The following is a 15,381-nucleotide window of genomic DNA, read 5'->3' on the forward strand; positions in this document are numbered from 1 at the left end:
CCCACTGCCAGCATCCCTGTCAAAATCAATGACAGTCTGAAATACCCAGCTTGTGTTCTTTGCTGTACCGAAGCATACTTGCATTTAGGGACACATGCGTTCAGAGACATACGCCCCAAATATGGAAATTCTACATTTGGGGCATTTATCACTGAATACATATGGCCCTGAAACAAGTATGTGGAACAGCATGCAAATGCAGTCTGTATGCTGCACCTGTATCTCCCATGCAGTATTTTTCAATGTCATTCATTTTTTTTTTTGTACTCTGTGCCATTAAGAATAAGCCTTCTCTACAGGGGCATGCATTTGTGCATTTTCTTCTGTTTACCCTAATTTTTATAAAATCTCATGAAGAAGACTGACTTTGACCTGAAATGTTGTGCAATTCATGCTGTGATTTAAAATAAAGAGGTTACTCCTGTATATACTGAGAAGCCACAGGACATCTTATTTCCTACAAATACAGTCTATTTTACCATGAACTTTGCTAACACATGTGCCGAAGAAGCAGCTACTAGTTAGGAGGCCTGGAGAACAGCACCTACTGTACTTGTGGTTGAGAACAGCATCTACTACACCTGAGGTAGGGAATATCAAATACTGCACCTGAGGTGGGGCAAACATAGGTCTCCATTTGCTATCCCTGTTCAAGGAGAGGCTTCAAATAAAAGGGAAAGTATGCTGGAGCCTTCATTTCTTAAAAGAAATGGCCACCTTTGAGCAATAATGTGATAGTATTCATACAACAAAGAATCTAACAAAGACGAGTTTAAATATTGTATCTTTTGGTTGAATAAAAGACCTACTTAAGGCCTGCATGAGGTGCATGCCATGACTTTGGCAACCTGGTAAGAAAGTGATAAAACCCTAGCTCCAGACTACACATAGCTTTAAGATGTGGTCAAAATAGTGTATGGCCAAATATTGCACAATTGACGTTGCCTATGACTAATCAAGCTACCAGACCGGCCATGTTTGACCATCTTGGTTTATTAAATACTTATTGTTATCTGATGTATGTGTAATTAAGATGACTGTGTATCAAATCTACTTACCCAGGTGGTTTTGTGATAGGTTGAGCTGTTTAATGTTAATATGGACAGAACCTTTTGGAATCCAGACAACCTCCTCATATCCTTGAGAAATGGGGGAGGGAGAGAGGGGAACAAGCTGTAAGAGAGATGTTGGACATAACACTCAATCGTGTAAAGGCATAGCTCACATTCACACTGAATCTGTTTCACTTGCAGACACACTGCAGTTAAAGTACATGCATACAGGAGGGGAATGGTATCTAGAAGGTCAGTAGACGAGAGGGACCTCTGCATCTCTCGCCTTATATCTAAAGTACTGGTAATGCACAAGTCCCTGCTTAAAATGATGGGAAAATCAGTACCAGTAGTATGCAGCGTGGAACGATGCTTGATTTCTTGAATGTGTTTTAAAAACTATACATGGGATTATTTTGAAAATGGCATAGAAAACCCACACCTGCAGGGGTAAGTTAAACATGACAGTTTGCAATGTGTTTTTCCCAGTAGCTGGAATTAATGTTTACAGTGGGCTTCATTTACTAAAGACACATAGACTGTGTGCTTTGCCAGTGAAGTTGCACTCAGTCTAATCAGTGAATGTGGTGAAGCTTCACTTTTTTAAGGTTCAAGGGAAAAAAACAGCATTTTTGCTTGCACATGATTGACTGACTGATTGAAATCTGTGGAGCTTCACCACATTCACTAAACTGTGGAAAAATGAGTGCAACTGCACTTGCAAAGTGCACAGTTTATTTGCCTTTGGTAAATCAACCCCAATGGGTGAATGACTGCAATAGGGGTACATTTTTCCATCTGTCATTAGAGGTCTACTATACAATAGCTTCCAATGGCTTTCCAGACTAACATCTACTTCGAAATCACAAATAGATATTTACAACTGGAGTGCTTTAAAATATGTACTGTCTATTTCTGATAACATACTCCAAGATTTTGCTCACCTGCATTTTATCTAAAACTAGCAAAAGTGTGCCTTTCTGGACATAGGAATGACCCTATGTAGTCTGCACTATATAACATATTGGGGGGTAAGGTGCAAGAGCTGAATAGTGGTTAGGGACATAGAAAGAAAGCGGGACCATATCCAAATCCTTATCTTGAGGAACACAACACAAAAGATACATATATACAGTATACATATATATATATATATATATATATATATATATATATATATATATATATATATATATATATATATATATATATATATATATATATATATATGAACAATAGCAGGGAACTACATAAATAGGTGCCATCATAATCAACACATATGCCCATTATTCAGGAAGCTGCTGGATGTGAGAGATGTTGCATGCTTAGGGCAGGCAGAGCTGTGACAGAAAGTGTTGCAGGTACAGATTTAATTGCTTACTGCTGAGTATAATGTGTACCTGAGCCTAATAACACCACTGGGTGCACAGTTTTTTGTGCACAGTGGGTATTGTAATTAGGGATGAGCCGAACCCCCCCCCTGGTTCTGTTCGCACCAGAACATGCGAACAGGCAAAAAATTTGTTCGAACACCGTTAAAGTCTATGGGACATGAACATGAATAATCAATGGGACACGAACACAAATAATAAAAAGTGCTAATTTTAAAGGCTTATATGCATGGTATTGTCATAAAAAGTGTTTGGGGACCTGGGTCCTGCCCCATGGGACATGTATCAATGCAAAAAAATACGTTTTAAAAATGGCGTTTTTTTTCAGGGGCAGTGATTTTAATAATGCTTAAAGTAAAACAATAAAGTGTAATATTCCTTTAAATTTCGTACCTGGGGGGTGTCTATAGTATGCCTGTAAAGGGGCGCATGTTTCCCATGTTTAGAACAGTCTTACAGCAAAATTACATTCCTAAAGGAAAAAAGTCATTTAAAACTACTCGCGGCTACAGCGAATTGTCGGTCCGCAATACACATAAAACTTAATTGATAAAAATGGCATGAGGAAAACCCGAACCAAAAAAAAAATGCGTGGGGGTCCCCCTAAATTCCATACCAGACCCTTCATGTCTGGTATGGATATTAAGGGGAACCCTGCACCAATTTTTTTTTTTTAAATGGCGTCAGGTCCCCCCAAAAATCCATACCAGGCCCTTATCTGAGCACGCAACCTGGCAGGCCGCAGGAAAAGAGGTGGGATGAGAGAGCAGCCCCCCTCCTGAAAAGTACTAGGCCACATGCCCTCAACATTGGGAAGGTGGTTTAAAGTAGCCACTCAAAGCACCTTGTCCCCATGTTGACCCTTGCCCGGTGGTTGTGGGGGTCTGCGGGCGGGGGGCTTATCGGAATCTGTAAGCCCCCTTTAACAAGGAGACCCCCAGATCCTGCCCCCCGTGTGAATTGGTAATGGGGTACAAATGTACCCCTACCATTTCACAAAAAAAGAGACAAAAATGTTAAAAAAGACAAGAGACAGTTTTTGACAAGTCCTTTATTCAATTCTTCTTCTTAGCGCTTCTTCTTTCATCTCCTTTCTTCTGGTCTTCCTTCGGTGTTGTTCATCTTCTTCATCTTCTTCTTTGTAAACGGGTGCCCCCACCCCCCTCTGACAACACAAGGAAAGCCATAGGGAAGTCCCTGTGCGGGTGACCCCACCCTCCGTTATTTAAGAAGTGTCAGATGAATCGAAACATCACACGGCTGAAGATTCCCACAGAGGCGGATTGTACAGACAGCGCAGAGAAGAAGCCGGAAGAAGATGGAGAAGAAGATGGAGAAGAAGAAGTTGAAGGAACAAGAAGAACACAGAAGGAACATCAGAAGAAAGAAGATGAAAGAAGAAGCATTTACTAAAGGACTTGTCAAAAACTGTCTCTTGCTTTTTTTAACCTTTTTGTCACTTTTTTTGCGAAATGGTAGGGGTACATTTGGGGAGGGGGTCCGGGGGTCCCCTTGTCAAAGGGGGCTTCCAGATTCCGATAAGCCCCCCGCCCGCAGACCCCCACAACCACCAGGCAAGGGTTGTGGGGATGAGCATGGGGACAAGGTTCTTTGAGGGGCTACCTCAAAGAACCCTCCCTATGTTGAGGGCATGTGGTCTGGTACGGCTCAGGAGGGGGGGCGCTCTTTTGTCCCCCTCTCTTTGCGGCCTGCCAGGTTGCGTGCTCAGATAAGGGTCTGGTATGGATTTTTGGGGGGACCCCATGCCATTTCTCTTTAAATTTTGGTGCGGGGTTCCCCTTAAAATCCATACCAGACCTGAAGGGTCTGGTATGGATTTTGAGGGGGACCCCCACGCATTTTTTTTTAAATTTAGGTTTGGGGTTCCCCTGTGGGGAAATCCCCATACCGTTTTTATCAATGAACTTTTATGTGTATTGCGGACCGACAATTCACTGTAGCCGCGAGTAGTTTTAAATTACTTTTTTTCCTTTAGAAATGTCATTTTGCTGCTAGACTGTTCTAAACACGGGAAACATGCGCCCCTTTACAGGCATACTATAGACACCCCCCAGGTACGAAATTTAAAGGAATATTATACTTTTATTGTTTCACTTTAAGCATTATTAAAATCCCTGCTCCCGACAGGGACAGGACCCAGGTCCCCAAACACTTTTTATGACAATACCATACATATAAGCCTTTAAAATTAGAATAGCATTTCTCCCATAGACTTTTAAAGGTTGTTCCGTGGCTTTCAAATTTGACGCGAACACCCAAAATTGTTTGCTGTTCGGCGAACAACCAACGTTCGAGTCGAACATGAGTTCGACTTCGACATAAAGCTCGTCCCTGCTTAGGAGAGATGGGTTTTGTTGGTGGTTGGTTGGTTTGACACACTGTTTTCTAAACCCATTAACAATGTTGGCAACGTGTTTGTTAATTCTTTTGTAGAGACATCTAGTGGTTCTCCCCACATATACCAATCCGCAGGGGCAAGTAAGGAGATATACTACATATCTGGTGTTACAAAATATGAATTTATCTATCTTATACTCCTTACCATTACTCCCTACAAAGACATCTGTTTTCTTTCTTTTATCCGCAGTGGTTCCGCAGCAAGATTTACATCTTCCACATCTGTAAAAGCCTATGGCATCAAGAAAGGTTTTCTTTCTGATCATAGGAGGCTCTACCACATTTTTGGCTATCATGTTCCTAAGGCCTGGAGCTCTCCTATAGATAAAGGATGGCTTACATGGCAAAATCCCTCAACAGGATAGGCCAGAATTTCTTTAAGGACTTTTCAAATTATTTTATAATCAAGATTAATACCAGTGACGAATGCCAGATCAAATTTATTCTCTTTTCTTCTAGCTTTCTCTATCAATTCAACTCTGTTGCTATTGGCTACCTCCGACCTAACCTTCTCAAGGTCAGAGAGATTGTAACCCTTTTCCCAAAACCTCTTGAGCAACACTTCATATTGGGCCAAATAATCCTCATCCAGGTCACAGTTACATTTAATACGGACAAACTGCCCTTTTGGTATGGCCTTGATCCAACTTGGATAATGGCAACTCCATGTTGAGATATAGCCATTTTTATCAACCACTTTGAAAAAAGTTCTGGTCAATAATCTATTCCCTGACTTGAAAATTTCAAGATCAAGGTACTGGATTGCCTCAATATCCCATTTGCTAGTAAGTTTGATGCCATATCGGTTGTCATTCATATGGTTCATGAACAATTGAAGGTCTTCTGCAGAACCATTCCATATGAATACCAGGTTATCCTCCGATATAGCACCAACTGTGGCCACTCGTCAGTAACAATATCTTAATTTTCCCATTTATCTAGAAAAATATTTTCTATACTGGGGGCATATTTAGCCCCCATAGCAACGCCCTTAACTTGATTTAAAAAATCCCCTCCATAACAAAAAAAATTATTGGACATAGCCACGTTTAGCCTTTCCACCAGGAATCCAATCTGACTTTGTTTTAACTTAGTATGTTTATGTAGGGAGCATTTGATAGCCTCTACTGCGTCCTTCTGCTTTATGTTTGTGTAGAAGGATTCCACATCCACTGGGACCAGCAGAGTTTGACCCTCCACACAAAAGTCCTTCTACAAACTTTTTAACTCCTTTCCATCCTTCAAAAAAGCTTTACCTTTGGCTGCCAAAGGTTGAAAAAAAGTGTCCAGATATTCCCCTATACATGAGTACAGGGAATTAATTCCGCTAATAATAGGCCTACAGGTGGAGTTTCTTTATTTTTATGCATTTTGGGCAACTGATAGATCACTGGTATTTTAGGGGCCCTTAAATTCAAATACTTGGCTTCTTTGTTGTCTAGGATGTCTTTTTTATTGCCTTTTCAACCACTCTTCTAGTTTCTTTTTTAGTTCTTTTTTAGTTTAAGACTGGGATTGCCAGGTAATTTAACATATGTGTCTTTATGTCCTAAAATCCTATTCATTTCTTTCTTATACTCCAATTTTTTGAGCACCACAAGCCAACATCTCCTTATCGGCAGGTCTAATAACTATTTCCTTCTTCTTTTCTAATCTTTTGATAGCTTCCCATACCTGCTTGGTTTTCCTCTTGAACCATGTTCTTGAATACATCAATAAACTTGTGACTATATGGTTTAGGGTTAAAGGTGGATTAATTTTTTAGTCCACTATGCTTATGGGTAGTTTGCTTTTGCTGATTATCTTTGGACTTCACTTCCAAAAAAAACTTTTTAATATTTAATTTCCTGGAAAACTTCTCTACATCTGTCATAGTGTCGAATTTATTTAAAAATCTTGCTGGTGCAAACTTCAACCCTTCCTGGAGCGTATACAACTCCTTCTCAGTGAAGTTTTCCCCTGCAAGTATGCCCGACTGTAGCTGTCTCTCTTTTTTTTTTTTGTCTGCCTCCTCTGCAGCCTTTTTTCTTTCTGCTACTGGTAATTTGTGGGGAGTGTGTGCCACTTTGTAGGGTTACTTCCAATCCCTCCATTCCCTCTGATGATTGATAATATTGATTATCATATCCATGTGGGGGAGGGGTGGTTGGGATCTCGGGAAACCTCTACCTCGATTCCCTCCTCTAAAAGGTATCCCTCTAAAATTTCTCCTTTGGGGTTGTTCATAATGTCTGTAGTATGGGGGTGGGGGTGGTTGATCTTTATAGTATGGTCTCTCACTATAATATTCTCCACCATCACCCTGATACCCATATCCACTACCTGAAGCCTGGTTTGGGTAATACCCATGCTGTCCCTGTTTTTTGGGGTATGTTCTCTTAAGGGTAAAAACCTATTTTCTGTGCGAACACTATAATGTGGGGAATCCCTACCTCCCAATCTCCCAGATTCACTTCCCAAAGGTGGGGAACCCCTATTTTGCTGGATTACACCAGAATTTTTACCATGTTCTTGGATAGCATTTTTACCGGCTCCACTACATACTAGTGGGTTGGCTCAACGTGTGATCCTGACCACTGTTATAAAAATTCTCCTAATATTGATATCGGTGTATAAATCTCATGGTATGTTGTGTGATTCATAGCTCTTTTGCGCCCATTTGTTTATTATTACAATACCAACAATGGGGCCCTATTCCTACCACTCTCCCCAACAATGGGGCCCTATTCCTACCACTCTCCCCAACAATGGGGCCCCATTCCTACCACTCTTCCTAACAATGGGGCCCCATTCCTTCCACTCTTCCCAACAATGGGGCCCCATTTCTACCACTCTCCCCAACAATGGAGTCCTATTCCTACTACTCTCCCCAACAATGGAGCCCTATTCCTACCACTCTCCCCAACAATGGGGCCCTATTCCTCCTACTGACACTGATGATGAGGGCCCTATTCCACCTACTAACACTGATGATGGGGGCCATATTCTTCCTACTGACACTGATAATGGGAGTCCTATTCTTCCTACTGATACCGATAATGGGGGCCTATTCCTTCTACTGACACAGATGATGGGGAAATATTCTTCCTACTGACACCGATGATGGGGACCTATTCTTCCTACTGACACCAATGATGGGGTACTATTCCTCCTACTGACACTGATGATGGGGCCCTATTCTTCCTACTGACACTGATGATGGGGCCCCATTCTTCCTACTGACACTGATGATGGGGCCCTATTCTTCCTACTGTCACCGATGATGGGGCCCTATTCTTCCTACTGACACTGATGATGGGGCCCTATTCTTCCTACTGACACTGATGATGGGGCCCTATTCTTCCTACTGACACCGATGATGGGGACCTATTCTTCCTACTGACACCGATGATGGGGCCCTATTCCTCCTACTGACAACGAGGTTAGGGACCTATTCTTACTGACACTGATGATGGGGCCCTATTCTTCCTTCTGACACCGATGATGGGGACCTATTCTTCCTACTGACACCGATGATGGGGCCCTATTCCTCCTACTGACACTGATGATGGGGCCCTATTCTTCCTACTGACACTGATGATGGGGCCCTATTCTTCCTACTGACACCGATGATGGGGACCTATTCTTCCTACTGACACTGATGATGGGGCCCTATTCTTCCTACTGACACCGATGATGGGGACCTATTCTTCCTACTGACACTGATGATGGGGCCCTATTCCTCCTACTGACAATGAGGTTGGGGACCTATTCTTCTTACTGACACTGATGATGGGGACCTATTCTTCCTACTGACACTGATGATGGGGCCCTATTCTTCCTACTGACACTGATGATGGGGCATATTCCTTCACTCATTAAATAAAACAAAAAATGACTGCAAATTTTGAAAAAAAAAATAAAAAAGGTTTCATAGTTTGTTATAAAATTTTGAAAACAGGTAATTTTTCTCCTTCACTGATGTGCGCTGATGAAGCTGCATTGATTGTCACTGATGGGCACTAATAGGCGGGAATGATAGGTGCCACTGGTGGGCATTGATAAGGCAGCACTAATGGGCACTGATAAGCACTGATGAGGTGGCACTGAAGGGCACTGATGGATGGCACTGATGGACACTGGTAGGTGACACTGATAGGCAGCACTGATCTGTGTCACTAATTATGAGACCCTGATGGGCATTGATGGGTGGCACTGGTGCTGGTGGGCATTGATGGGTGGCACTAGTAGGCACTGGTAGGTGGCACTGTGGGCACTGATAGGTGGCACTGGTGGGTACTAATAGGTGGCACTGGTAGGTGGCCCAGTGGGCACTGGCAGCTGACACTGGTGGGCACAGAATATGCAGCCGCGGCTTTCTGTGTGATGGAATGATGTCCCTCTGACAGAAGCCAGTGATCAGCTTTTTTTTCCCTCATGCTGATGGCGTGAGGGAAAAAAAAAATACAGATTAGAGAGATTCTGTTTACATCATGTGATCAGCCATCATTGGCTGAAAGCTGATCATGTGGTGAGGGGTCGGGATCGACACCTTACTCGGATCTGTGATCAGCCCAGTCTCATAGACTCAGTGATCACAGAACGCGGCTCGTGACCCCCCAGGAAAAGCGCAGACATCGGTTGCTCGGGTTAAAACGTCATTTCCGTTACACTTTCTGATGCCTAATCTGATGAAACACCGACCTGCCCACACATGGGATCCGCCCAGCTCTCCATCTGATGGCAGCTGCCTTGGCTTGTTATCCAGCTGTTATGGCCCCTTACTTGTGTTTAAGGATGAGCTTAGGCGTGTTCGCATGCTGAGCCCGCCAGGAAGTTGACGCAGCTCTGCGCTAATCACAGGCAGTGAGACATTGCCCCGATGCGCAGCTGCAGAGATCAGGCAATGTCTCACTGCCTGTGATTAGCGCAGCGCTGCACCGACTTCCTGGCGGGCTCAGCACGTGGACCATGCGAACACGCCTGAGCTCATCCCTATTTGTGTTTACCGCACCGGACCTTGCGGGAGACTTGGGCCACCTCCTGTATATCTGCTGCTGAGGGAGTGACCGGAAGTGAGGTGATATTATCGCCATGAGCCAATCAGATGGCAGTAATGAGCGCTCCAGTGGGAGCCCCGCTTTTGCCCCTGCTATGGCCTCTAGTGGGCTGAGTTTGGCAAAGACTTAGTTCTAAGCATCCCAGTGTATGTTGCGGGTAGGGATGAGCTGAACAACCCCCCATCCCCCCCGCCCCCCCGCCCCGTTCGGTTAGGACCAGAACATGCAAACAGGCAAAAAATTTGTTCAAACACATGAACACCGTTAAAGTCTATAGGACACGAACATGAATAATCAAGAGTGCTAATTTTAAAGGCTAATATGCATGGTATTGTAATAAAAAGTGTTTGGGGACCTGGGTCCTGTCTCACGGGACATGTATCAATGCAAAAAAAAGTTTTAAAAATGGCAATTTTTCGGGAGAAGTGATTTTTAATGCTTAAAGTGAAACAATAAAAGTGTAATATTCCTTTAAATTTCGTACCTGGGGGGTCTATGTAAAGGGGCGTATGTTTCCCGCATTTAGAACAGTCTGACAGCAAAATTATATTTCTAAAAAAAATAATTTAAAATTACTCGCGGCTACAATGAATTGTTGGTCCACAATACACATAAAAGTTCATAGATAAAAACGGCAGGGGGATTTCCCTACAGGGGAACCCCAAACCAAAATTTAAAAAATAAATGCGTGGGGGTTCCCCTAAATTCCATACCAGGCCCTTCAGATCTGGTATGGATTTTAAGGGGAACCCTGCACCAACATTTTAAAAAAAATGGTGTGGGGTCCCCCCAAAAATCCATACCAGACCCTTATCCGAGCACGCAACCTGGCCCCCCCTCCTGAACCGTACCAGGCCACATGCCCTCAACATTGTGAGGGTGCTTTAAAGTAGCCCCTCAAAGCACCTTGTCCCCATGTTGATGGGGAGAAGGGCCTCATCCCCACAACCCTTGCCCGGTGGTTGTGGGGGTCTGCGGGCAGGGGGCTTATAGGAATCCGGAAGCCCCCTTTAACAAGGGGACCCCCAGATCCCGGCCCCCTGTGTGAATTGGTAATGGGTTGTACCCTTACCATTTCACAAAAAAAGTAACAGAAAGGTTAAAAAAGACAAGAGACAGTTTTTGACAAGTCTTCTTCTTTCACCTTCTTTCTTCTGGTCTTCTTTCTTCTGGTCTTTCTTTGATGTTCTTGTTCCTCCAACTTCTTCTTCTCCATCTTCTTCTTCCTCCGCTCTTCTTGTCCCGCATCTTGCTCCGGCTTCTTCTCCACGCCGTCCGCATGATCTGCCTCTGTGGGAGTCTTCAGCAGTGTGACGCTTGGATTCTTCTGACACTTCTTAAATAACGAAGGGCGGAGCCACCCAGTGACCCCGCCCTCCTCTGACGCACGGGAAGTTCCCTATGGCTTTCCTCGTGTTGTCAGAGGGGGCGGGTCATCTGTTTTATGTCACCGGGTGGCCCCGCCCTCCATTATTTAAGAAGTGTTAGAAGCATCGAAGCGTCACGCGGCTGAAGGCTCCCACAGAGGCGGATCGTGCGGATAGCATAGAGAAGAAGTCGGAGCAAGGGACGAGAAGAGTGGAGGAAGAAAAAGATGAAGAAGAAAATGGAGAAGATGAAGACCGAAGGAAGACCAGAAGAAAGAAGACCAGAAGAAAGAAGATGAAAGAAGAAGAAATTAATAAAGGACTTGTTAAAAACCGTCTCTTGTCTTTTTTAAACTTTTTGTCACATTTTTTGTGAAATATTAGGGGTATATTTGTACCCCATTACCAATTCACACAGGGGGGGCGGGATCTGGGGGTCCCCTTGTTAAAAGGGGCTTCCAGATTCTGATAAGCCCCCTGTCCTCAGACCCCCACAACCATCGGACAAGGGTTTTGGGGATAAGGCCCTTCTCCCCATCAACATGGAGACAAGGTGCTTTGAGGGGCTACCTCAAAGCACCCTCCCAATGTTGAGGGCATGTGGCCTGGTACATTGCTTGGATAAGGGTCTGGTATGGATTTTTGGGGGGACCCCACGCCATTTTGTTTAAATTTTGGTGCAGGGTTCTGCTTAAAATACATATATTACACTTTTATTGTTTCACTTTAAGCATTATTAAAATCACTGCTCATGAAAAACGTCAGTTTTTAAAACTTTTTTTGCATTGATACATGTCCTCTGAGGCAGGATCCAGGTCCTCAAACACTTTTTATGACAATAACATGCATATAAGCCTTTAAAATTAGCGCTTTTGATTTCTCCCATAGACTTTTAAAGGGTGTTCTGCGGCTTTCGAATTTGCCGCAACCACCCAAAATTGTTCGCTGTTTGGCGAACTGGCGAACAGCCAATGTTCGAGTCTAACATAAAGCTCATCCCTGATTGTAATATATTGTAGTTCACTCTTGTGGACAGAAGTACACTTCATATCAATCTCTAATATGTGAGTCAGAGGTGCCTTCTGTACCAGCCATTGCACAGTGAAGTAAAAGCTTTGTAAGGTCAGATAGAGCTTCACAGCAACAAACAATTCCTTCCTTTGTTAGTTCTTGCAGGAACCCTATGTACCAAAATTCTAAGCTGGAAGACTCACCACTTTCATACATGCAGGGAAGTAAAAGAGGTAAGAACATAGTGGAGTTCATGTACCAAAGGCAAATAGGCTGTTTGCTTTGCAAGAGAATTTTGGAAATGTGGTGGAAGTTCACTTTGCAAACAATACCCATTCACACGCTAAAAAAAAAAAAAAAAACTGTAATTTTGCTTGAATGATTGGATGATGAAAGTCAGCAGAGTGTCACCTTATTCACTAAGAGAAGGCAAAATTCCCTCACAAAGTGAAAATTCCCTTGCAATTTGAACAGCCTATTCACCTTGTAAATCACCTGGTACCTACATACCTGGTAAATCAACCCCAGTGAGTGTAGAACAGAACAGACAGCCAAGCAAAGATAGCCAAGAGAACAAAGGCAACAGAGATGGTTAATGAACAGGGGCAGCACAACACAGAGAATGGCAGAGAGGCAGATAATACATGCACACTAGGGGTATAAAATGCGGGCAAGAAATCTTCACTGCCCCTGACAGTAAACAAAAAGTGTAATTTTCTCTTTATATTACTGTATATACTTTGTCTAGTTCATTATATCTGACGACTCTTTCAGCAAATTAAACAATTTTAATTTATTAATAAAAATTCAACAAAATTTTAAATGGTCATTAACTGAAAATGTACGGTAACTTAAATTTCAATAAAGGGTCCAAATGCCGCATTCAGATGAAAACGACATAAACAAAGCAATTATTGGGGTCTACAGCTTCTGAAATGGAACATCTGAGTGTGGGTATGATTTTTTTTCCATTCAACCCATAGTGTATGTTCCTAAGGGAAACTACTGAAATTTAATTTATAATTTCAGTTTCACATTAACTCCCAACTGTGTGATGTTTTTTTTTTTTCATGAAGTGATTAGATTTTACACCCTATTAACTAGACATTCTGAAATATTTGGTTTGTAACTTAATGTGTAACCCCTTAATGTACTGTATATAATTATTGCAATTTTATGTAAATAAAAGTTTGAGTTTACTACCAGGCAAAACACTGAGCCATAAAAGGCCAACTATTTATAACAAATGTACTAATGTAGTTGTAATATCTCCGTTTGGTAATGTAACTCAGCTTCTACAATTGAGTATTTTTTCTCACCTCCCTCAAAGAATGACTGGTTGAAGATTCCCTCAATGGTCTCACATGAATTGCCATCTCCTCCACACACACGGCATTTGTCTTCCTTGGCATCAGATCCCAATATTCGATCACAGCCAACGTGCTATTAGTGAAGAGAAATAATAAGAAAAATCGACATACTAGATTGTATTTTAAAAGCATAACTTCTACCCTATCCATAGTGATAGAGACTAGAGAGCAACTCCCCAACAATGATATGTTGGGTTGGAACCACAGGATTGAATTGCTTGTCAGCTTCTCGTGTGTCTTCTCATGTCTTCATTTTTTCTGCTCTATCCCCATAGGGATCTGTACTCATTTCAAACTATTCTCCAAACTTCTCTATTCTAATGAAGATATCCCCTAGTGCAGTGTTTCTCAACTCCAGTCCTCAAGGCACCCCAACAGGTCATGTTTTCAGAATTTCCATTATTTTGCACAGGTGATTTGATCAGTTTCACTGCCTTAGTAATTACCACAGCCATTTCATATGAGGGAAATCCTGAAACCATGACCTGTTGGGGTGCCTTGAGGACTGGAGTTGAGAAACACTGCACTAGTGCCTATACTTACCATCCATCTGGGTGCTGCAGTATTGCCTAGGGAGCATGCCTGGCTGTCTCATATTTGGAAGTATTAGGATTTTCATAAAGGCTCCAGGGGCAGTTGAGTAACTAGTGTGCATGGTCAAAAGTATGAAGCCTGGTGGGGATATCGCCCCTCTAGAAAATCAGAGATGGACAGGAAGAAAACATGTGACACAGCTTAGGGCCAGTTCACCCCAAAACAATGCACTCCAGATACGTTCCAGGTACAGAGTGTTGGTGCATTTTTGAAACGGTTTTCTGTGTTCCCGTACATTTATATGCAGAAAAAATACAGCATGTTCTACATTTTTTCTGCACCAGAAACTGACTGGAACTGACTGCCCCAGTGTGATCTAGGGCCATTAGATTGGAATGCATAGAAGACACTGTGCATTCTTTTTTTTTTCATGCAGAAAAAAAACACACCGGACTGCATCTGATGTGTACTAACACTTAAAGCAAAATCAATCTTGGGTGGAGTTGGGCTTAAACATGCATGAATGTTATAAGTCATTAAAGAAAGGCCCATTCACTGTAAAAACATGTTTTATTGGCGTGTTTTAATGTGGAAGGAGAAAAACTGGATTAAAGCAGTTAAATGTCTGCCTCATGATTGTGTCAGGATTACAAGTTGAGTTGATCGACAATTATGATTTTCTATATGTACGATAAAAAAAAAATATATTATTTGGTTTAATTTTGATTGCAAACTGTGCCATGTTATACAGACCAATGCTTGTTTTGTGTTATTTGGCCCCTTCTATCACCTAAAAAAACCTGTCTGATCCTGCCAGGCTATATCCTCCCCTCTATAAACTGACCCCAGTGTATCGTGGCTGCTGAGCCCTGACACCGTGGTCAGTTTACGTGCCTTCATTATCCGTAGCCCCGCTCTGTCCTTCTCTATCCTCTCCTCTGTCCTTTCCCCCCTCCCGTCCCTGACTGTCTGCTCGTGTCAGCGCCTGCCCCCTCCACACCCCTCCAAACCTTCTACTCTTATATCTAATATAAAATCATCCCATCCCCTCTGTAATATAAGAATAAGCCCCACCCACTGTAGCTGTCAGCCAGGGAAAGGAGAGAGCCGAGGAGTCACGTGATTGCCGAGAGTTGCTCTGATATAGGTACAGATCAGCATTTTTTTTTATATATCACAGACACAGGGGCACTTATTGT

General features: G+C 42.7%; 1 protein-coding gene across 3 annotated transcripts in view; it reads right to left on the bottom strand.

Moving 5' to 3' along the window:
* The window catches only part of ADAMTS10 (ADAM metallopeptidase with thrombospondin type 1 motif 10), a 233,228-nt gene that overhangs the window by 43,412 nt on the left and 174,435 nt on the right, over nt 1–15,381 (bottom strand). For all 3 annotated transcript variants that reach the window (XM_077476314.1, XM_077476315.1, XM_077476313.1), the window contains 2 exons: nt 13,598–13,721; nt 1,059–1,139 (listed from right to left, as the gene is read on the bottom strand). In XM_077476314.1, the coding sequence (XP_077332440.1) occupies nt 1,059–1,139; nt 13,598–13,721 (205 nt within the window). The remainder of the gene's footprint in view (nt 1–1,058; nt 1,140–13,597; nt 13,722–15,381) is intronic.

Source organism: Lithobates pipiens, unplaced genomic scaffold, assembly GCF_037356315.1.
Source record: "Lithobates pipiens isolate NorthernLeopardFrog02 unplaced genomic scaffold, aLitPip1_a1.2 Scaffold_13, whole genome shotgun sequence".
In the NCBI taxonomy this organism is placed as follows: Eukaryota; Metazoa; Chordata; class Amphibia; order Anura; family Ranidae; genus Lithobates; species Lithobates pipiens.